Source organism: Mollisia scopiformis (assembly GCF_001500285.1).
Source record: "Mollisia scopiformis unplaced genomic scaffold LY89scaffold_28, whole genome shotgun sequence".
NCBI classification, from domain to species: domain Eukaryota; kingdom Fungi; phylum Ascomycota; class Leotiomycetes; order Helotiales; family Mollisiaceae; genus Mollisia; species Mollisia scopiformis.
This window is the reverse complement of record NW_017263608.1, coordinates 352,392-375,548: the sequence shown is the minus strand read 5'-3', so window position 1 is coordinate 375,548 and position 23,157 is coordinate 352,392. Positions and strand designations below refer to the sequence as shown.

The 23,157-nt window shown below is 47.4% G+C and overlaps 8 protein-coding genes across 8 annotated transcripts; 6 read left to right on the top strand and 2 right to left on the bottom strand.

Moving 5' to 3' along the window:
- Nucleotides 1-1,872: 1,872 nt before the first annotated feature.
- LY89DRAFT_724090 (SGNH hydrolase) lies at nt 1,873-2,982 on the top strand (the record flags this gene model as incomplete). The annotated part of the gene is made up of 2 exons (XM_018218870.1): nt 1,873-2,017; nt 2,066-2,982. 2 exons carry the CDS (start codon nt 1,873-1,875, stop codon nt 2,710-2,712), a joined length of 792 nt encoding a protein of 263 aa, XP_018064019.1. The 3' UTR covers nt 2,713-2,982.
- Nucleotides 2,983-4,952: 1,970 nt separating this feature from the next.
- LY89DRAFT_690111 (UPF0157-domain-containing protein) lies at nt 4,953-5,745 on the bottom strand. Its single transcript, XM_018216034.1, has one exon. The coding sequence runs from the start codon at nt 5,696-5,698 to the stop codon at nt 5,012-5,014; it is 687 nt and encodes a 228-aa protein (XP_018064018.1). The 5' UTR covers nt 5,699-5,745; the 3' UTR covers nt 4,953-5,011.
- A 727-nt stretch (nt 5,746-6,472) lies between these two features.
- Nucleotides 6,473-8,748, top strand: LY89DRAFT_627880 (cytochrome P450). The gene is made up of 6 exons (XM_018211162.1): nt 6,473-6,747; nt 6,806-6,965; nt 7,018-7,260; nt 7,314-7,508; nt 7,563-7,936; nt 7,994-8,748. Exons 1-6 carry the CDS (start codon nt 6,560-6,562, stop codon nt 8,460-8,462), a joined length of 1,629 nt encoding a protein of 542 aa, XP_018064017.1. The 5' UTR covers nt 6,473-6,559; the 3' UTR covers nt 8,463-8,748.
- Nucleotides 8,749-10,706: 1,958 nt separating this feature from the next.
- Nucleotides 10,707-12,188, top strand: LY89DRAFT_675828 (uncharacterized protein; the record flags this gene model as incomplete). The annotated part of the gene is made up of 4 exons (XM_018213542.1): nt 10,707-11,042; nt 11,097-11,418; nt 11,679-11,803; nt 12,006-12,188. The coding sequence occupies 4 exons, from the start codon at nt 10,707-10,709 to the stop codon at nt 12,186-12,188; spliced, it is 966 nt and encodes a 321-aa protein (XP_018064016.1).
- Nucleotides 12,189-13,021: 833 nt separating this feature from the next.
- Nucleotides 13,022-15,268, bottom strand: LY89DRAFT_710999 (amino acid transporter). Its single transcript, XM_018217877.1, has 3 exons — nt 14,644-15,268; nt 14,128-14,593; nt 13,022-14,078 (listed from the first exon to the last, which is right to left on the bottom strand). The coding sequence occupies exons 1-3, from the start codon at nt 14,941-14,943 to the stop codon at nt 13,135-13,137; spliced, it is 1,710 nt and encodes a 569-aa protein (XP_018064015.1). The 5' UTR covers nt 14,944-15,268; the 3' UTR covers nt 13,022-13,134.
- A 981-nt stretch (nt 15,269-16,249) lies between these two features.
- On the top strand, nt 16,250-18,443 carry LY89DRAFT_597461 (ATPase; the record flags this gene model as incomplete). The annotated part of the gene is made up of 3 exons (XM_018209980.1): nt 16,250-17,239; nt 17,291-17,579; nt 17,635-18,443. 3 exons carry the CDS (start codon nt 16,250-16,252, stop codon nt 18,441-18,443), a joined length of 2,088 nt encoding a protein of 695 aa, XP_018064014.1.
- Nucleotides 18,444-21,522: 3,079 nt separating this feature from the next.
- On the top strand, nt 21,523-21,955 carry LY89DRAFT_740737 (uncharacterized protein; the record flags this gene model as incomplete). Its single annotated transcript, XM_018220624.1, has 2 exons — nt 21,523-21,797; nt 21,856-21,955. 2 exons carry the CDS (start codon nt 21,523-21,525, stop codon nt 21,953-21,955), a joined length of 375 nt encoding a protein of 124 aa, XP_018064013.1.
- A 31-nt stretch (nt 21,956-21,986) lies between these two features.
- LY89DRAFT_787940 (uncharacterized protein) lies at nt 21,987-22,955 on the top strand (the record flags this gene model as incomplete). Its single annotated transcript, XM_018223121.1, has 3 exons — nt 21,987-22,215; nt 22,384-22,731; nt 22,779-22,955. 3 exons carry the CDS (start codon nt 21,987-21,989, stop codon nt 22,805-22,807), a joined length of 606 nt encoding a protein of 201 aa, XP_018064012.1. The 3' UTR covers nt 22,808-22,955.
- Between the last annotated feature and the right edge of the window lie 202 nt (nt 22,956-23,157).

The window sequence follows — 23,157 nt, the reverse complement described above, 5'->3', positions numbered from 1 at the left end:
AAAATATCCGATATATATCGACTCGAATATTGCCTCGTACGATATATTATCGATATAACCCGATATTATATCGAAAATATCGGAGCCGAAGCCTGTTCGTACATTAGACGCCGTGAAGAAAAGAGGGTGTTGTGATGATTCAGGAACATTTCTTATTCTCTTCAGAGAATGACACAGTTATATTTCTATACTAAATGGCAGTAAAGTGATTATGCTGTATTGATTCAGTGACAGAGCTCCATAACGCTCTTCTCTCTCTATAAAAACGTCATCTCTTCTTAAGAAACTTCATTTCACTTCACCATCAGAACAGCATTCGAACCCGTTTGACACCTAGTCTAACTATCTGTATCTAGCTCCAGAGCGAACCAACTTGTCTTCACAATAGGAACATCTCAACCTACGAAGTTGCACTAAAGCTACCTAGAAAGATCTTTGCTTGGATATTCTGGCAGAGAATGAACATCCCAGCCCCTCAATGCATGTGTCAGCCAAACCCGCAAGCATGCAGAGCGGTCATGAGAGGGTTACGTTCCCAAGTTTTTGCATCGCAACTTATGACGCCATGTCCTATGTGTGAGGTACGTCTTATGTTTACCCCGTGACTAGTGTCTCGTAAATGCTTGTCTATTGTTGTTTCGCTATGCTCATAGACAAGCGATAAGCTTCCGGATGCAAACTTCTTACCATGGGACCAGGGGCACCTATGCGATGGTATGACGCTTGATAGAATAATTTTGGGAGATATTTAAGATAATGGGCTTGGTACGTAAATGAAAGTAGAAAGGTGGTTGCTGGCAACCCTTTGAGGAATCATGTGAACTTCTTGGTATGCCCAAACGTTGTGAGCTGTGCTCCATGTAATTCGGTCTTCTTATTCATGCTTAATCTTATTCATGCTTAATCTCTGCAATACTCCACATTCGCGGTGACTATAGATCAATACCACATGTATAGACAAGTCCCTTCCTGAAAGACATTATGTGCTCTTACAAATTATCACCTTAGCCGCTTAGAACTAGTACCTTTTTCTTTAACAGACCCATTTGAAATCTTGTATGTTCTCTTAATAGAGAGAATATTCAAGAGTAGTTCACAACTAAGCAAACCCATTTCTTCTTGTAGTGAAGATTCGCTATAAGAAAGGGGTGGATCGGGAGGGTAAGGGGCTCGCTTAGCCGTCGTCAAGCTGTCACGAGGCACTGGAGAACATTTCTGACGGTCTTCTCACCAAAGTCTCACATTGATCTCGTTACATTCCTCGGAAATTTATTTCAAAGATACAAGACAATCCCAAAATTTTTGGAGGTCCTTCATATCACCTGACACTCGGCTGCCGAAACCGAAATCCCGGCTTCGTTTCAATCAAATTGACACCTATCCACATTTTCATCAACCCAGAACATTTCGATCCGTCATCATCCCATCTTGGATTCCTTCACATTCATTCCGTCTTGGAACATTCGTTATGCTCCCCGAACGAGAAGATATGCCGGCGCTAGTGCGCAACAATCCACGAATAGGGATTACTACCCCACAATCCTTTGACACATCTCCCGCGGGGCTGACCATGCTTATCCACACGTTCATCCACACTCTCGTCAGGCACAAAGCCTGCTATCATTTATATTGTTCTGGTTTCATCCATCTTGGCAAAATTAATTTTGGCAATTGGTGGGAACAAAAATGCGAATGTTTCTGGAAAGATTCGATGATGGGATTCGGGATATATATCCGCGAGCTCCCCGAATATCCCCAAGAATTTTGCCTTTTTGATCCTTTGTTGTTCGCCATATATAGAGCTTGTTTGTTCTGTCGTTTAGATCTCCCGATCAATTGCATTCGTTCCTACATTATTTCATACTTCTTACAATGAAATCTGTTGCCATTGTTCCCACGCTGGCAGTCGCTGCGTTTGCTGCTCCAGCTAAAGACATCGAGAAGAGAGCTACCCCTCATGTCTACCTAGCTGGAGATTCGACGATGGCTCTCGGAGGAGGAGGAACTTCAACTCAAGGTTTGTTTCACTCTGAACTCTCCATAGGCTCATGCTGATGTCTTCTAGGTTGGGGCGTCTACCTTCCATACTCTCTCAAAGATGTTACAGTAGTAAACGACGCAGTAGCTGGTCGCTCCGCACGCTCGTACACGGACGAAGGTCGATTCACGACCCTGGTAAATACTGTAGCGTCTGGAGACTGGGTCATCATCGAATTCGGACATAATGATGGCGGTTCGCTCTCTCCTACGGACAATGGCCGGAGCGACTGTGTGGGCTCAGGAAGTGAAACCTGCACCACAGCTGCGGGTGTTGTGGTACAAACGTACGTCACGTACCTGACCAACGCAGCAAAAGCGCTGTTGGCGAAAGGCGCAAAAGTCATCATCAGCTCTCCCACACCGGACAATACGTGTGAGAGTGGGACTTGCTCTTATACCCCGAGTCGATTCACGGCGTACTGCAAAGACGTTGTCGAGAATGCGGGAAATGGAGCCAGCTTTGTGGATCATGGACAATATGTTGCGAATGAGTTCAACGCTCTAGGTGCCACGGTTGTGAATAGTTATTATCCCAAGGATCACACTCATACCAGTCCTATTGGAGCGAATGTCGTAGCAGCGGCCTTCATGAAGGGGCTGATGTGCAATAATGATCCGTTGGCGACATACTCGAAGAATACTACTGCGAGCATCGCTGGAAGTTGTATATAAGATGTCGTTGGCACAGAGAACTCACGAGCTGATGGTTTTTGGAAAATGGAAGGAAAAGAGCTATTTTCCTGACTTCTTTGTACATATTTGGATCCGCAAGAGGGAATTGTAAATACGAGATCAAGCATATTGCAGATTCAAGCCTCCATGTAGCCGGAGCGTCCCCCTCGACGCCTCCGCAACGTTTATGCAACGACCTTCCGGCAACGCTGCCGCAACGTCGCCTCGACGTTTTTCAACAACGTTGCCGCAACGCTGCCAGGAAGTTCCCCAAACTGCGATGTGCAACAAAAATGTACCTCTCAAATTGAATGTTCAGCCCAGGAATCCGGTTCGCTTCCATCACCGAGCTGTCCGGAACATTCAAAACATCCGAATTCAAGCTGACCCGAGGGATCCGGACTGCGAAACAGAGCTTTCTGTTGCACATCGCAGTTCCGAAGCGGCATTTATTCAATCAATTTGATTCGGAATGTGAGATGTTTGTTGCATGTCGCAGCTTTTCCCGGGGTGCGATGACCGAGAGCGAATTCCGAGTATCCGGCTCCGGAGGGCGAAGTCCTTCTCCGGATTTGGGAACGAGTGCGCATCCTAGATTCGGGTTTTTTTATGGAACATTCTATATAACGCTGTACTTATGTAAAAATCCACTTATTATTTGGCTGTGACATGCTTCCGCATGGGCCCGGACTTCGTCGCTCTCAAGGGGAAGGCTTCTGAGAGATGCTGTACGGCCAGCAAAGGCCGTACAGCAAAAGAGGATGTAGTAGCAAGAACTTTTTGCTCAGGAGTGGCAGCAAAGCTGGATTCTATTGTGGTGGGAAGCGTTGATACTTCTTGGGGCTTCATACTTTGACTCGAAAGTGATTTGCTTGCGAGGCTGAACTTGCATTCCCTCCCAACTCGTCCTCTCTACTTCCACAAGGCTCTAGATTCACCGCCCAATTAGATTACACCTTTAGCATTATTTACTTTAACTCTATAGATTCTAATTAGCATTTTTTTGGTAGCAAGCCCGGTTAGGCCCACAAAGGGCCAAACGACTGACCGGGTTTGACGGTGACTCGCCACCCTTCCTCCTTATTACATACGCCATTCCGTCCGCCACCGCGAACAATGCCATGCGCTTGGGCGCCCGAGCACGCAGTACTTCGGTACTGTGTTCCCGGGCGTTTTGTCTTTTTTTAATATCACACAAGCTTGTGACAAAAAGTTTGGTCGGAGGCTAGGACTTAATCTTCGTATAAGACAAGAAGTTATGCTTGTAGACCCTCTTCGGGCAATAGCTGCGATTCGAGCTTCTGAGGTATATCAAGAGTCATGGAACTTGAAGGTTCTGCATGAATTTCCCTCTCCTCTAAAGTCATAAGGTAGAGTTGAAGCGAGCAGATTGGATACGAGAGCTGGAATTTGTTACGACCGAGTGGGAGCCTGTTCGAGCCATTCCGAAAGATTTATCCAGGAAAGATATTTCATCCGAGATTCAGGCTGGGAACAAATGCAAGAGAAATATTTATTCGTGTGGGTGATCGCGGAGCCGGATAGCAGATAAACCGCCGTTAGAGAAGTAGCTATGAAGCATCAGAATGGCCTAGAAGCAACCAAAAGCTGCTTCCGGAGGAATTGTTGTTGGATGGTAGGATAGAGAACAAAAATCCCTGTGCTATAACTCCGGGACATCCATTCTTCACGTTTATTCCTAACACGTTAAGTCGACGTCGGAGCTCTTCTCTTTCGACTCATTCTCGGCACATCTAAAAGCACTCTATTATTATTTTCCATAGCATAGATTTTGTTGTTCATCTACTTTCATAATGTGAAGTTCCATGCTACTTTTTAGAATGATTCAATCCACAATCATTCAGCGTCTCCAACTTCCCAGCCACTCCTCAGCCGGGGGGTGTGGCTGAGCTGGCTAACCTGAATCGGTTGGCGAGGAGTAGGAAGGCTAAGCTTCCGGATTTTTTGGCGAGGCTAAGGAAGGCTGGCATGTATTTTAGCGAGGAGTAGAAAGGCTGATAAGGCTCGGATTAATTAGCACTACCGAGGGTCTTAACCGAGATTACTACCCCTTATTTATCTTTAAAGCCGATGAATTTTAATCTCCGAATACACCTTAGCCCGGCCTTAGCCAGCCACCCCCTTAGGCTGAGCTAGCGGATCAATTTCTATTGGCGAGGAGAAGGAAGGCGGAGGTTAAAAAATCGCTGGCGAGGAGAAAGGCGGTGGCGGGCTGAGGAAGGCTGTTTATTGGCTGGGCAGCTGGAGACGCTGCTTGAATCATTAACACTCCTATCACTCACGCTATCTTGCCCTCATCCAACGTAGCCGAATTGCTTGAAAGCTGAGCTTTCAAGTGATCTAAAGCTCTATGCAAAATATCCCTAACCACGGCATCTTTCCTGTAAGTGTACTGCATCATTGACTCTCCAGCCAGCTTGCTTGCCTCACTACTCTCTTTCTTGATCTTCGCATACAGTTCTCTGTCCTCTGAATTTCCTATCAACCACTCCTTGAGAATGCGATGTCGCTCTACCTCCGGAGATGCAGGTGGCCAAACATGCACGTTCGCGAACATGGGCTCAGAAGCGGTAAAGAACCTGTGGCTATACCACTTGGGCTCCCGCAAGTTGAACTGGAAGCCTTGGGCTTCCAGCGCGGGAATGTAGGCGCTCTCGTCATTGATGTCTGGAACTACGACGTCGATGTCAATGATCGCTTTCGCGGGAAGCCCAGGGACCGAGGTTGATCCTACGTGGGAGACAGAAACGAGGTGATTTGTTCCAGGTTCCGCTCTGCTGGGTGATGGTGGCCCAAGAGCAGCAACGATACGTGAGGCGAAGAGATCATAGCTGGAGGGCCAGGTGGGATCCGGGTCGACGATATCCAGACTGGGCTTGACTTTGCGGAATGAAATACGTTCAACGTCGTCATCGTTGTCGGGCTGATGTCTCAGAAGTTCTTCGATGGAGACTCCGTTCGACATTGTAGTAGGAGTTCAAATGAGAGTGTTTCGAGAGAAGTTGTACAAATCTGTTGCGATCGAGTGTACGAGCTCGCCAACACTGGCTTAAAAGATCTCTAGGTGGTCACGTGGAGCTGGTGAGAACTAAACTCAATCGGGTTCGGTGAAGACGGGGAGCCAAGAATGGAAGTTGATAAGACATCTCGACAGCTTAGAGATGTTGGCTATGTTAGAGGCAGTTACGATTTGCATGATTCTGGCTCTAAACATCACAGACTCGCGCCACCAGCTCTATTGCAATAAAAGGAGACGGGAGATCACCGTAACCCCTGGCTCAACCGGCAGTCGAATCTCCTCATGCCGTCAGCCTCGCTCTTAGGAGGCAAGACGACGTCCAAATATAAAATAAGCGAAGCCCACGACAAAACCTAAAATTTAAATCGCGATCAAGTCGAACCTTCACTTCGATATTCTCAAGTGAAGAAGGCGTTATTGATTGTTTCATACAAAAGATCACGCAGGATTACATCAGAAGTATTCATTTTTTGAAGTTAAACCACTTTGAAGCAAGTCAATCACTAAAGCGAGTGAGGGGTCCATGGTGTTCGGTTGCGCACGGCACCCTCCTTTCTCTAATCCCAGCCCAAGAAAGCGGGGAAACAATGCATAAACCAAAGCAGAAGGATTTACGAGGACCCTTGACCAATCGATGGACGATTTGAGGCAACACCGCATCTTTGATATCACTTCCTTATCGTTTGTGCCCGACTAGCAATAAAGCCTAATCTCAAAGTTATCAATGAGGCTGCAGAGCCTCCTTCCTCTTTTCTTTTCTCCATTCTTCTTCTGTCCTAAAATATCAAGATAACAGCAAATAAAACGATGACTTACTCGTTGATTGCAATTACCCTGGGGCTGGCAGCTCTTGCATTTTTTCAACTCAGTAAGATTGGTCGGAGGCCTAAGGATTACCCTCCAGGACCTCCGACCCTCCCTTTGATCGGAAATCTCCATCAGATGCCTGGTAAGAATGGGCACCTTCAGTTTCAGAAGTGGGCGCAGGAGTACGGGTAAGATAACTTGCGATTGCTAGTCAGATGATATTGTCTTAACTTGGATTGTGCTTAGTCCGGTGTACTCCCTTATCCTCGGCACCAAAGTTATGATTGTTCTTTCCTCCGACCAGTCTATCAAAGACCTCTTGGATAAGCGGAGTAACATTTACTCCTCTCGTCCTGAGATGTATCTCGGTCAGATCGTTAGTGGTTACCTACGAGTTCTTTTAATGGTGCGATCAACCTTAGGTTTCCAACTGAGTGATACCAATTGACGTGCTTCAGGAGTATGGCGATACGTGGAGAATGATCAGAAAGATGATCCACAACATATTGAACATCAAAGCTGCCAAGTCATACGTTCCCTACCAGGATCTCGAGAACAAGCAGATGCTCCTAGGGCTTCTTGAACAACCTGAATTGTTTGTAGGGCACATCCGTCGCTATACCAATTCTCTTACGACGCAGATGGTTTTCGGGTTTCGAACCATCAGTATCGATGATCCCAAATTGATTCAATTATTTCATGTAAGTGTAGTCACTCGGACACAACTATGTGATGCTGACATGCAAGGTGTCAGGGCTTCGAAAAATTCTGCGAAGTTACTGCCACGACTACTGCAGCATTGCTCGATCTCTTTCCGATCCTGAAAGTTCTCCCGGATTTCATGCTCCCCCTCCGCGCATACTCGAAGGAGCTTCACAAGAGAGAACGGGAACTTTATGTTGGGCATTGGATGAACGTCAAGGAGAAAATCAAAACCGGTGTTGCGAAGGTATGGCTTGCTGGAAAACAGTAATGACCCGTGACTGACCAAAAACTATCTCAGCCCTGCTTCTGTGTCGACTTGGTCAAAGCCCAAGATGTTGAGGGGTTTTCCGATGCTTTAGCAGGATATATTTCCGGTTCACTCCTTGAGGCCGGCTCTGACACTACAGCTGCCACCCTTATCGGTTTTGTCCAGGCCATGGTCGTGTTTCCCGGGGTTCAAAGAAAGGCACAAGAGGAAATAGATCGCGTTTGCGGCGAAAGGTATCCAACCATGGACGATGAGCGAGACTTGCAGTATATCCGAGGCTGTGTCAAAGAAAGCATGCGCTGGATGCCAACAGATATTCTCGGTGTACCACACGCGGTCATCAAGGACGACGAGTACATGGGGTACAAAATTCCCAAAGGTGCGGGTGTAATGTGGAATGTCTGGTATGCTCTCTAGTTTTGAAAAGAATTTAAGGTATGGTACTGAACTGAATCTTTCAGGGCCATCCATATGGACCCCAAGCGCCACCTTAATCCTCGCGCTTTCGATCCTTCTCGCTACGCCAACGACTTTCAAACTGCATCCGAAGCTGCCTCGAACTCTGACGCCTCGAAACGTGATCATTTCGTCTTCGGTGCCGGTCGTCGCCTCTGCCAGGGCATGCATATTGCTGAACGCTCGCTCTTCCTAGGGATTTCACGTATGCTATGGGCTTTCAATTTTGAGAAGGCTCGTGATGAGGAGGGCAAAGAGATCATTCCCGACATTGATAAGTTGACAGAAGGCTTGTTTGTCTTTCCACAACCTTTCCCAGCAAAGATCTCGCCGAGGAGTGAGAAGCATGCCAGGAAGATTAGAGAAGAGTGGGCCAGCGCACAGGAGTTGTTGGATGAGCAGAAGCAATGGAAGGAGGTTCCCAAGGGGATGGTGTTTAGCACCTATACCCCAGATATTGAGGCAAAACATTAAGGGCTTTGAGGAAGTTCAGATGGAAGTGACTTGAAGAAAAGACTTTTCGGAGATCCAGCTGGCATATGTTGATGACACCCCTATCTAAGCGAGCCTGATATTTTTGAAGTTCTCCTTCAAAGTCATCATACGCTATGATACGGGTCGGTTCCCAAGGCAGAACAGAAATCATCCAGAAGAATGAATACGATCGGTGTTCAAATTAGCCAGAGCTAGGATGAAAAGAGGAAGTTAGTAAAGCTTTTGTTGCATGTCGCATTTTTCAACACTTATAATTGAATCTCATAAGTACAACTCATAATCGCAACTCGGACTTTTAGTTCATAGTTCATATGTCACCCCACTAGTGCCTTGCAATATCTGTAACTGAGCTCATAAATACCGCTCATAAGCACATGCAGCTCATGATTGTACCTTCTAGTCAGACACTTTTGAACTACGGTAGTTGAACTACCGTTCGTAATCTAAGTTGAACTTTTGTGCTGTGGCATATAACACTTAGATGATCAATAACCACATTTTAAACTTATTTATCATTCGAAATACTCTATTGACCTCGCTTATAGACCAGATCAAAGACCTTCAACGTGTGGAAGTGAATTTGATAGGTCACGTGCTGTAGGCCATATTGCCTTGTCTATCTTCTCAGTTTCACGACTCCTAAACACGCTTTCCTTTCATTTGCAGAATGTTTGATCTGGGGTTTGAAGACATACTTGGTAACCGTCTTTCGTGGGTACATCCCATCTTGTGTAGTTTGCCAAGTTAAAGTACTTCTTCCTTATCACGACCTGACTCATGTAACCCTCTGAAGGGAGGTCTTCAATGAGGGAATTCGCTGCTCCACTCACATTTCTCCCTTATCTGCTATGATATCTGATACTTCCTTGGCGTGATATGAACCATAGTGCTGTACCTCCAGCTTTCTAGCTCTTGCGAAAAGTATACTTCGAAGATTTGGTTATGGAACCCATTGAGATGGCCAATGAGGGGCCTCCTTGAGAGCTGACATACTTTTGGGATATTTGTTGCTGGGAGACACAAGGCTATAGGCTTTAGAATAGCATTGGAGAAGGAATACCAAGTCTCCATGGTATGTGGATTGGTCAACATGGCAAGGTCCTGAAGCGGGACTCAATTGGCAGCAACTCAAACCGCTCCATCTTTTTCTGCTGAACAAGCACCCAAGCTCGATCAAAAGCAGCATCATCTAGACCTGTTTAGCGAGAACTTCCCTGATGGGTAGCGCCGTCTCATGTACGGGATGTATTCTGGTTACAACGAGATCATGACTTGAGCGGGCATGAAATTGTCGTAAATTTCTAGGAAGACATATTGTTTAAATCTCACTGGCTGTGCAGAGAATGCTTATCTCAAGATATCGACCATGTATCTTGCGTCGAAGTCCCTAGCCACACACCCACCTACAAAATTGCGCTTCACAAAACCTGCTTCGAGTGCTTCTGAGCCACAGATCCGCAGGACTAACACTCCTTGGATTCGTGATGCTATTCTTTCAGTTGGTTGTTGGAATCCTTACGATCGCAGCCTCGTTGAGAGAATATGAGCAGCTTTTCTCATTTCCGGCCTCAAAGGTTTGATAGGCTCTAAAGAAGCCAGATGGCTCTCGCTACTGGCCGTGCTAACGCCTCCAACATTTCGGGAACGAATTGTCTTTCGGCTTGTTCCCCCTTTCCGTTATCGAGGTGATTTCCGTCGCGACGATGCGTCAGCACCGGGAAGAGCAAGGGAACAAGCCACTTCGTTGCCCGACAACAGTCACTCGCGAATTAGGTGTGGCACACTCTTGAATTGCAGTTATACCTGAGAACATCATCACTGTGGAAGTAATCACTAGATTAGAACCGCGTAATTCATAAAAATCGACCTAGAAGGAACGTTGCTGGGCGCAAAGGAACCACTGAAATGATAGCTACCCAAAGCAGCTCTCAATTGCGAACCGTATCAAGAAAAGGTTCTAATTTGCTAGTGAGTTAGAATTATGCCTAACAGTCAGCCTTGGTAGGGTCTGCCTTGGTGGAGGCGATGTTGAGCATGTTTTGAGCTTGCGTGGACATCATTCATATGTCGATGAACAACTTCGAGTTCTTCCGACCAAAACGGAGCTTCTTCATATCACTCTAGGCTTCTCGGAAATGAAATATATCACATTCCGACATTGAAGTCTCTCTGCCTTGAGGGTAGTCCTGCCGCCTCTGTCGCTAGATCTCTTGGCCAACCGATATGGCGGATTTGTCCGGCTATCAACTTTGGATGCTGCAGCCCAATTGGACAACCGAGATCTGTCAAGCCGCTGCACCAATCTTCGTTAATGTCACAATCAATGGCCAAGACCCGAGAGATCTTAGCATACGTGGAGTCGCTAGCTTTCTCCAGCTTTTGCCTTCCCCTTTCAATGTCTCGACCGAGGGCGACTTATGCGAGTGGTGGACAAACACTTGGACATATGACTCTGAGGTCAACAACACAGCTTTTGTGAATAACATCGGTATGTGTTGCAGCTCAGAGGTGTGTTCGAATGTCGATTGGGGCGGTAATCCTGATATCGCCGGGATTGGAGTAAGTCATTATCAAGGTTTGTCCGAGAGAACACGATGCTGATGTTACCAACAGTTGATGGTCGTTTACTATTGGCTACTCGGCCTAACACTGTTTTTTGCAATAGCTCTGCTCATACCTTTTGGAAGGACCCTGTTACAGTTTGCACCCACGAAACCATCTTCATTCACACAGCAGCAGACCCAAGACCAGACTGAGTCCAGCGAAGAAGAATCCGGCAGAAGCATCAGTGAGAGATTCTTTGATGCTTTTGTTGGGACCATTACCCCTTTATTTGACTTGTGCTTGACCTTCACCATCACAGCCGAAGTGTCAACGCTAGCATTCCACAGCCAGGCCGTGTCTCGATACGAAATGGTGATCTCGGAACTATTATGTGTGTTTACGAGCTCCGCATGCATATTGATATGGATTTTCCAGTTCGGAATCGCTAGATTCAGATTCCCAAGGTTCTGTTTCTACCTGCTTACTTGGCCGTTATTGATAGCAATTATTGCAGTCCATAATACGATGAAAGTGCGTGGGATGAAAAACCTGGTGATGGAGTGTCTTGATGATAGAATGGGTCGGTATACGGAGAACCCAGGAAGAGATTACACACTTTTTTCTGCTTGGGGTCTTGTTTCGGCTTTGCAGGTTCTTGTGGTATTGGAAATGGTGGATCTAAAGTCAGTGAAGCGAAGGTCCTTTCAGCTATTGATCAGGGTGGGCGGACGCCTGGTATTGACTACTCCCATCCTGTGTTGTGCAATTATGATATGGTGCGTCTCTGAGATGTCGGCGTTGCGAGAGAAGATGAAGGAGATGGCAGGCTCAGAGTACGATGAGAATTCATGGGGCTTCGGACAGGTTTTTGTACTAGCAATCTGGTTCTCGATAATCCTATCTTTTGTTTACTTTCTTTTCTGTGAGCTGTCCAATCTGACGTCTCGAAAACAAAGGAGAATGCTAAGGGCTTCATAGGCAAACCCGAAGACGGCTTTGAAAGCCATTTGCCAGAGAACTGGATGGCGGTTCGAAGATCCCTTCACGTTTGCACTAACTGCAAATGCGAAACCTGCCAATGTCCCAAATATCAAGATCAAGTCGACAAAGCAAGTTCCGTTCGGGTCCGAGCACAGGCCAATGCCAATGATCACCTTCTGACAAAGGGGTACACCGTCGAAACTTCAGAGCATGTAGACGAAAAAGAGAAGGCATCGTGCTGCTGATCACATGATCTTTATGTATATCAAGGAGGAAGCAGAGAAGAAAAGGGTACGCTATGGCTTTTATTGGAACGATCAACATAATCTCCTATCGAAAAGTGGTTAACCAAACTCGGGTTCGAAAATGTGTAGATTTCTAAGACAGAATTCCATTTATGTTAGACTTGGTTTATTGGATTCTTTGTTGCTTGAAAATTGCATCTACGAATGTATCTCATATTCAAAGCTCTACTATGTGCGATTAGGCCCAATCAGATTCTCTGCACACCACACCATCCCAGTGGCAACCGACATGCAGTAAAGCTGAAGATGTCTTTACTCGCTCGAAATCGAGAAACTTACAACGCTCACCGTCAATCTAAAGAGCTCGTAACCAGACATTTCGAGTTGTCACGTGATAGTATGCCTTCCGCTGAGCCGCGGAATTCTTAATCAAATGATCGCTTTGAGGATGAAACGAGAATAAAATGTTTTATTTATTAACACTCAAAAGTGGGCAGTTGTGACCGGCGGAACTTGAAAGCAGACCAGGAGCGCAAGTACTGAGATCATGTGACTCGGATAATCCTCCATGTTGAACTTTATGATGAGGTTCGGACATGATGAGACGGAAGGGAGTATGGAGGAGCAGTTTGAGTGTGAGAGGGGATGGCGAAGGAAAAGGACGAAAGCGGGACTTGAGCGGGAGCAGTGATGCAAAGCCAAAAGCGAGTCGGAAAGAGATGGAGAAGAGAAGAGCGGTGAGGGGTTGTGACTCACTCAATAACGGAACGAGCGGAGAGCATGAACGATAATGTGTTGTCTAAGTGACTCACATAAGTTCTTCCCAACCAACAATGCCAAGCCTCCTCCGCTCCGGGTATCTTTTCCTCCCCTCATTTCATTCAGGCAACCACACTGCCCAACCGAATCACGTTCCTCACCTCATCATCAATCAACGGTCCCTGATACTCCTTTCGTCCCCTAATCCAATACCAAATAACGCTAAAGATGATGACACCTCCAGTAACCAAGACGCTGTAGTTCATTGTCGATGCCGAGACAGGAGTTGCTGGAGGCCATACACTCCAGAAGATCACGAAGATCATGTAAAGGCATGCGTAGAGGTTGTTGATGATCCCCAGGATGCCGGGGATGCGGAATGGGCCCCAGGCTAGTTGGATTTGGGCGACTTCGATGGCGACGTCTGGGATCGTTGTTGAAGTGTTTGGATCTTCTGAGGGTTTCATCTTTTCATCTCCGATATGACCATCTGCGCCATCATGGCTCGGTTCTGGGAGGTCTTGAGTTGCAGCCGGAATGTGAAGGGTTTTTGATGCCACATGTCCTTTGATTCGGTGGTAGAGTAGGAATGCTGATGGTAGGAAGTACGAGCCGTAGAAGCCAGTAATAGTCAAAGAGATGACATCGTTGAAAGCTGTTGGAGAACCAATGTAAATGAGGGTCAGCAAAGCAGCAAACAGTGTGACGGCTCCAACGGCAATGATAGGCACTTTTGTTCTCTTGTCCACTTTCATCAGGTAATGTGAGAACGGTGTTCCTCGATCTCGAGCGAAGGACCAAGTCATCCGTGATGCTGTTGTAGTGATGCCAATAGCACAAGACCAAGTCAGCGCAAGAACCACTGCTGTCATCACAGTAGCGCCGGCGATGCTGCCAACGCTATCATAAAAGATTTGAATGAAAGGAAATCCAGTGGCCGTGCCGACTACGGTTGTCAAATCGCCGATGCAGAATAGAACTGTAAGCATCATGGCGAATCCAAGAATGCCATTGATAATCATACTGCCGCAGATAGCTCGTGGGATATTGATTGCTGCATTTGAGACTACGAAGACATCAGCGTCACGTGAACATATGGAAGTGATTGTCCGTACTTTCTTCAGCCATATGGACTGTGGCATCCGCACCAACAAAGGTTGCAACATTTCCAAGAAATCCCACGCAGTACGAGAGTCCCTGGGTTGGCCAGTTTCCTTCATTTAAACTCGTCGTGAACACGAAGGATGCAGTCTGATGAGTTGAGTACGTCCAAAGCAGAGCCATGATGGTAATGAAACCAGCAACATGAAAGACCAAGATGAAGATCTCGAACTTCGGAAGCGTTCCGGGAATGACCGTGTTGATCAAGATAGCCACCGCAATGACAAGCCAAGTAAGCAAAGTACCTTGATACTCCTTAGGCACATAAGTATCTGGATAGTCGAGAATAATCAGACCCTGGATGATAGTGCCTGCAAAGACGGACTCTGTAGCTATCGTAGCAATCCAAGCAAGACTGGTAAGCCACCCAATGATATAACTTGAGAACTTTTTATACCGAGTTGGCGCGAGAATATATACCTACGCACGAATAAGACTCCGGATTATGAGTGAGGACTTCCATGACAAACCCAATAGTATTGGCCACCAGCAATTGGAGCCATTGACGCCAATTCAGAGATCACTGTATAGACTGATAATGTTGACAGCCAAGCAATAAGAAAGCCATATACAAGACCAGCAGGCCCTCCGTTGTCCAGCCCTTGGCTGAAGATTGCAAGAACGGTCTCCCACGTGATCAGCTCACACATTGCAAAACCGAAGATTGAGAGAAGTCCGAAGCGTCGCTTGAGGACCTGTTTTTTCCCTAGCAAGGCAAGAACATCGCTGTCGACAGTTTGTCCATTGTTGCGATCGGCTGGGACATCCATAGCGACTGACTTGGGGGAAGCAATCACGATGGTAGAAGGTACGATGACATGTGGTATACAGTTGCTTTTGAAATCGATCAATTGGTACAATGCTGTCGTCGACGTTACATGTGGTGAAGGAGAAATAAACAAGAGGTTGGGCTTGAAAATTTGTCACGACTGCAAAGATAAGCTAGATCCTCGGCCGAAATCTTAGTCTTTGACATGGGGATGTTGCTGACATCCCACAACATCATGTCGATCTGCCAAGGAAGGTGCGAGGGGGTGCAAATTGTAAGCTGGAGATTTGGAATCTGCCATTAGATCACAAATGGGTCAAGGAAATTGAAGCTATTCAGACAATATGACATAATAAGATAAGCCATGCCAATGATAGTTTTGAGGGAGGAGCAGGCTGAAAGGCTAGGGCTAGGCATTCAGGGAGGCTCGGTTGATAGCGTTGAGCTAGCGGCCGATTATCAAACTTTCATCCTCGGATCTCCATCTCCATCCTTCACCATCATATCTCGGTGTCCCATTGGGTACAATCCTCTCAATTGATGTTTCAAGATGCATCTTCTCACTTTGCTGCAAAATGCATTGCCTCATTGATTCGCTTTGTGAGGTCTAATGCAAGTAGCAAGTGGGTCCGCAAGAGCGCAATCCTGGGGAGAGTTCGAAGACGTCCGCGACTCCATTCGCACGATTTATGGCAAACAGTGTTCCGAAAATTGCATTCATACATAGTCAGGAACAAAATACGCAGTGCAATGTTCACTGCGATTTCTTTCACTCCATCTTTCCCAACTGTTCATTTCATCATATTATAGCACATCATGTGACAAGGTCATGTGATTGCACAAGCAGGCAGCCTTGCGATCTACCCCACCTTGGCCGGAAAGTCTCCGAAAGGTGAGGCGAACTGACCCCGCATATAACAGTACTTCATATCTCTAACCAACAGAATAAATGAAAGAGTCATACTTTGCATGATACGAAGCCGTGCAGTCTAGGCAGACTCGGGAGCCTGCACCTTTGCTACGCCGCTTCCCGCCAATGACTCCAACGCCACAGGCAGCCATGTCTCCACTTATGCTCGGGGAAAGATACATAAATCTGGTATCTATGCTGGGCGTTCTGTAGGACTTTCTTATACGTCTGCCTTGGTATCCACTTATCGACCAATACGAACCACCATGTCTACCACAAAGAAGGTGATTTGTCCAAATTCAAGTTCTACCTGTCCTCGAATACTTACTTGTACCAGAAGATTCTTCGCAAGAGAAAGGCAGAAGCTGAACCAGAGCCAAGTACACCTGACAAGATGATGCTCTTCAAGAGAACTCGAAGCATTGCTGCTTCGAAGCCCTCGGCAAATGACGTTGATCTTCCAACTCCTCCTGAATCGACAGCCGACAATGCCAGCGATATTCTCGCAGCAGCCTTCTCCGGCAAAGACCCAGAATTTGGAACCAGCGCCAGTGTTAAAGTCTTCTACGAAGGAAAGAACAGCAACCCCAATCACTACAATTGGGTCGAGACCCCGCCAAAGCAGCTTAACGAGAAGATTGCCCGAGCCAACAATCGTGTCGCCATCAAGATCTTTAAGATCAAGGACCTTGAGCAACCTACGATCTCCGGGAAGACTCCACTCAAAATTCATGAGATTGAGATCCAGAGTGCCATACTTGTCGCTGCCTTGAAAGACATCGTCAAAGATGAAGGCATGTACCTCGAGACTACAGAATCTGCGAAATTTCAGCAGCCATTCAAGCCACTCTTCTTCTGCTACGACAAGATCATGGCACTGTACGACAAAACGAAGTCTGGAGGAGTTTTGAAGCAACATCTGAAGCTTCTTGTACAGGTCATGGATGAGATGTTCGGCAGTTTCATGTCGCATTTGAAGTCTCTCAATGCCAGCGGACTCATCTCTTACAAGCTGGCTTGGACATATTTCCGAAAGGACGCAATGCTCTTCTGCCCTTCCAAGGACAGTGAGCGGATTTTCCGTGTGGTCGCCACTCAATACGTGACCCATCCGTGCCCTCATATGTTGATCAGTTGTGAGGAGATCGGATTTGATGGGGAGACATTTGCTTGGAGGGCAACTTCACAGCAGATCCCTTGCTTTGGTGGCAACCTTCCTGTCACTGAGCTACCTGTCTATCCTCTTGAGTTCCACGATGACCCTGAGGCTGTGAAAGAGCGCTTAACGGTCCGAGCCAAGAAGGCATTGGACTACCAAGAGCTCACTTACTGTGAATACACTGGTGTGGGTCTCCTCAAGACCCAATGTGGCTTCCAGAGACACAACGTAAGTGTAGTTGTCTGAATGAAGCATTGTCCCAACTCACACGTGTGACAGGTCAACAGTCGCATCTTGATTGATTACTTCGGATACAAGAAGCATTTCGAAGGACTTGCCAGAACCGACACGAACACCTCACGTCGCAATCGCCATCACAATAATAACAACAATAACAACCGAGCCCTTCCCAATGGGGAGATAGCACCAGAGGAGAACACATATGTTCAGACTCTACCCCTCGAAAAGCAGCAACAGAACAAGAAAGAGATGCTAAGCAAGAGATACGACGACCTCGTCTACGTCTCCCCTCTCCTCGAAGGCTTCGCATTGAAGAACAAGCAATGGCGTACGCTCCCCCACTCCCCACTCATCTCACCTACTCCACACTAACAAACATCAAGTCAACTTCTACGTCGACGACATCAAACCCGTAGTCTGGAACGACGAAGCATACGGCCACCTCGTCTACCCCGAAGAACAAAAAGACCTCGTCCTAACCTTCGTCGACAACCACCAACGCCTCAAAGCCCGCGTCGACGACGTCATCATGGGCAAAGGTCAAGGCCTCATCCTGCTGTTATCCGGTCCTCCTGGCACAGGCAAAACCCTCACGGCAGAAGCAGTAGCTGATAAAACCCGTCGTCCGCTGTACTACCTCCAAGCCGAGGATCTAGGAACAGATGCCGCGCGTCTGGGCCCGAAGATCAAGAAGGTGTTTGAGATGGCTACGGAGTGGGACGCTGTTATTTTGCTTGACGAAGCGGATGTTTTCATGGCTGAGCGTGACCCGGGAGATATTGCGCGCAATGAACTTGTTTCTATCTTCTTGCGGGAGTTGGAGTATTTCAAGGGTATCATTTTCTTGACGACCAACCTTTACAGCACGATTGACGCAGCGTTCCGGTCTCGCGTTAATATTCATTTGGTGTTTAAGTCTCTGCCGGCTTCTTCGCGCTTGGTGCTTTGGGAGAAATTCTTGAGTCGGTTGCCGGGTGAGGATGTGGTAGCTGAGTTGGAGGAGGGTGACATGGGGGAGTTGGCCAAGTGGGAGTTGAATGGGAGGGAGATTAAGAATGCGATTAAGACGGTGAGGACTTGGTGTGTTTGTAAGGGGTTCGAGATGAATTTGGCCAGGTTGGAGGCTGGAATTAAGGTCACTGCTCCGTCATCTGCGAAGGTGGAGGAGGTTGAGGAGGGTGAGTTGGTGTAATGGATGTAAGTGTAGGTTGACTCTTTCATGTTCTTGTATTGGGGCTGTTGCAAATTCTATACTGAGTCAATAGTCACTTTTCTTTCCAATTCCAGAGAATATCCTCGTTTTCAGGCCTAATACCGCTCACAACCCTTTTAGATACTCTTTGGGGTGACACCTAGAGTGAAAAGTTGCCTGACATCACCTAGCTTCAACATTTTAGTACATAATTCACTCTAGGCTTCGACCCAGTCTCTCATTGCTGTGTCGAAGTCTCTAGTCAGAGAGCATACATTGATGCCTATGTCAACGACCCGTCGCTCCTCTGGACAGTGATACTTGACAGCAAGTGCACATCAACTGTAAAGTCCTTGTTGACAACGAAATTACAAGCGAACCAAGCCGATCCCAGAATTTGATTTCAAGGAAAGCCACCTGATCAGCTCAGCCTTTGGCAGATCCAGCGCATTTTGCGCGTTTCGCGCAATTCGCGTCCTCCCTCTTCCGAAACTTGATATTCCTAGCATTTCTAAAATTGGCTGACACGATTATCTAGAACACCAGTACATAGACAATGTGAGCGTGGCTCATCCATGGCTGAAGCCCCGTCCTACAAGGTTCACGACATCAGAATAGCAAGAAATCAATGAGACAAACAATACATTTGAACAGAACTATTCTAACATCTGCTTAGTGAGTGACTGTACAAACATCAACTTCGAATGTACGATCCGTAGGCGTCAAGATCTCCCCCAAAGCCTTCGTGGTGTCCTTCGAAGCCTTCTGTAACTCGTACCTGCCCAGCTCAAGTATGCAGCTGTCGATAGCGTTCGACGTTCTTCTTCCTCAGTGTACAGTACGCCAGCTACGCGAGCGGGCCACTCCGAAATCGGCTTGGTGAATAGTTCTACGAAGGTGGAGTCGACTTGGTCCTTTTCAACAACAGCATCAACGAAGGTGAGCGTATCGAGAGCCTTGAAATCAAGGAGGCGCTCAATGAAATGGCATGTTGCGTGCATTGTGAAGAAACGAGGTCGAGTGGGATCTCTCTCCCTCACAATGTAGTTAGGGAGAGAGATCCACTCGTTCTCGTCGTTTTCGAGCATGCTTGCGCAGGTCTTGACCAGGTGGTCGTTGACATTCTTCAAGAAGAATGTTGATGTCTCTCTCCTACAGATCTTGCATGTCCTTAAACTTCTTCAAAGGGTAGGCAATCCGGCGAAGCTTGTTAAGAAGAGTAGGATCTCTCTCCCTGACAATGTAGTTAGGCCACTGAATGATACTAGGTATCATTCCACCAGCAAAGAGAGGGAGAAACTTATACTCGTCATCGGTGAGGCAAAGGAGGGAATCACAGGTGATTGACCACTCATTCTCATCGTTGATGTCTCTCTCCTACAGATCTTGCATGTCCTTCAACTTCTTCAACAGGTATGCAAGCTGACGAAGCTTCCTAAGCAGAGTTGATCGATACCATACATGATCTTGTCGGCGAAGAATTCAAGGCTGTTGATGAAGAGGATGTCGGTTTCGGGATCGAATAAGCTGCCACTAATTTCAAATCGGACAATGCGCCATATGGCATTGTTTGCAAACCGGATCACTTGGGTGTGATATCCGAAGTAACAGCACAAGGCGGTACAAGCACGTGACGATTCTCAGGGGCCAGCTGTTGAAAATATTGGCTGTGATAAGCATGTTAGCTGGGGTCGAACATCTATGTCTTCGGAATTGACAAGGCAGGAGCGACTGAAAGAAGATGCGAACGAAAGAATTGTGCTCGTCCGGTAACGTCTGGATGTTGACAACGACAAAAACTAACAAGAGAAACAAGCAAATTCACATGTAATCTCGAGCACAAAACAGTCTACAAAATGCATTTCACAAGCATGATTTGATATTGGGACAGGGTGCCAGGCTGACATGACAGGGACGCACTCACCAAGAGCCATGAAATACAGGACAAAGTCCAGAAAGGAGTTCTGCTTAGGCGTCAGCGGATTCTATCTCAATTTATACTGGCAAACTCGGCCAGATTAGCAGATCTCACGAGTGAGACTAACCGTAATTAGAAATCTCTGTCAGGGAATCTGTGAGGTGAACGCAGAACTTATCAGAGACTGAGGACATTATCCAGAAGCAACCATCAAAGGTTCGAAAATACTAGGTTTCAGGACCGTGACTATGCAAAATTACAGTATCGGACTTTCGAGCAGCAATCATCGAGTGAGAACATTTACAATGTAGTTTATTTTCATGGTCATGCAGAACAGCCTTAATGACGGAATGCTGGTGAGTGTATCATGGACTCTGGGGAAAGCATAGCCAGTCCGTAAGATGTACGTTTCCAGGAGCGTAGTTTCTGAGAGCAAATGTGTGAGTCGAAGTTGAGGGAATAGTGGTACCTGCTGATTGGCCGGTGACGTGGGTCATCGTGGGTCCTGAGGCGAGGGGCAGAAGAGGCTGCTTCGCTCCTCCCACGAAATTTTCCAGAGCAGAATTGAATCAACTTGCTTCCATCAGCATCTCTATTTCCATCAACCACTCAATTCTGAACATCACTACCACTGATAACGAGCTGCTCTGGACGTGGCGTGACTTCCATGATTCAATCTCCTTGAGCTTCCTCGCTGTGGTAAGCTCCTTTCAGCGTGTTGACTCGACTCGGGCGCCGGTTCTGTGGCTCCATCTGCTGACAGACTCAAGTTGGAGGCGGACCATCGATCGCATTTCATTGAAAAGAGACTTGATTTGGGCTTCGGTGAGCAACTCTCCATCCAGGGCTTGCCAATTCTTCGTGAATGCTGGTTTGTGCAAGGACTCGAATCCCTTCTGTTCGTCGATCGATCTCTCCCATGGCAACCTAGCTAACATCCGTGGCACTGCAGCATGCGCATATCCAGCTGTGCACTCATCAGAAAACCTTCACATTGTAACGGAAGCTCTGCGCTTCTCACCTTGCGCCATGCCGATCACTCTGTGCAAGGCCTGTAGGAGAGAGACATCAAGGTAAGCATCGAACGGGACCCTGCCCAGTTCATCCTTGGCTGTAAAATCGGTAAATGATTTCGAACAGGCACGAGCTGGACGAGGAATGATGGAACCACATCAGCAAATATCTGCGCAGCCATCGTTCAATGATTTCCAACAAGGACGAGCTGGACGAGGAAACGGTGCTCGAGCCCGAAGATACGATGTAGAGGATATTCCAAAGTTCCATAGCCCACCACGCAATCGTGGTCGCGCACCCTCTCCCCAGACCTTCATGCCCCCACAATTCGGACCTAAGTCACCATTGCGTGCACCTGATTCCCACAACAAGTCCATGCCGAGTGTACCGCGTCAAGAGGACATCAACGACTGGGATGATGTGTGGACGCCCACAGTGAGTGGAGCATGTTTGGGAAGAGACCTCGCTGACAAAGACCAGTTACTATGAGGGCCACGAGTTCCAGATTGCGACACGCCCCATCCGCATCCTAAGGCTTCTCGAAGCGGAGACGCCACCATCTGGAGATGAATACATCTGAGTATAAGATCTGCAGGAGAGAGACATCAAGGATGAGCGCACTGGGCGCCACAGTCGATCCGGCTCTACAGGCTTTGAGTACCGTCCCATTCCCGTCTCTTACAGTCAACGGCGCAGCCGCAGCCCGCGCCAATGCTGCCGGTTCCGCAAGCCAATCCTCTTCGACCCAAACAGCAAGTGTCCCTCGTTCCGACAAGTCTAAGACATCAAGAAAGCGCAAGGCTGAAGCCCTAGAGGAGCCCGAGACCATTTGCAAGATCTGTAGGAGAAAGACATCAACAGCCAACCCTCTTCGACCCAAACAGCAAGTATCCCTCGTTCCGACAAGCCTAAGACATCAAGAAAGCGCAAGGCTGAAGCCCTGGAGGAGCCTGAGACCGGTCCAACAGCCCGGATGGCAGACCTGACTATTGATGATATCATTGTCAGTTATCCCCGACACTCAATCAAGTTCTGGGTCATGCTTCAGACGAGAAGACGAAGACTATCGTGGACGAAAGTCTATGTGGTTTCTGACCAGTCCATCTTCTGATGGTAACGCGGCTTGGCAACGCGCCTTTGATGAGGACAAGAGACTCTCTGCTCTATTTGCTAAGCGTAATGGCGCTGATTCCATTATGATTCAAGCTCTCTTCCATGCTAAGGTCAAGAACGCTTGGAATTTGGCCGCTGACCCTGACGGTCCACCTCCCTTGATCACTCTAGATACTTTCGGTATCACCCAAGGCGTACACGTGGCTCTTGCTCAATATACTGATGACAATCTTGGCTTCCAAGGTATGGGGTTATTATCATCTTGTCGCGCCGTGGCTAACCCAATGCAGTCGATCCGGCTCTGATGGCGGAGTATTAAGACAAACTTCCAAATAGACTTCTTGAAAGGGCATCTGGTAGCCCAAGCAAGTAACCGCACGGTTACGAACCCGACAAATCCCTTTTCCGACCCCGCAACAGACAAGTCTCTCCCAGCGCTCCCGCATCATACCACATCTTCGACTCCCGGACCGGCACCATTGCCCCCTTCTCTTCAAGTCGGCGGCCATGGACAAAGTCAGCGACCAAGAAATTCACTGGTTCGCAATAACACGCCATCCGTCAAGGATCTCGCTCGTGACTTTGAAAGAGATCCAAGCCGGGGAGGATGAGATCGAATGGGCAAGAGCGGTCTACTTCTTGAAGACCCGTACAGATATGTAGCCGAAC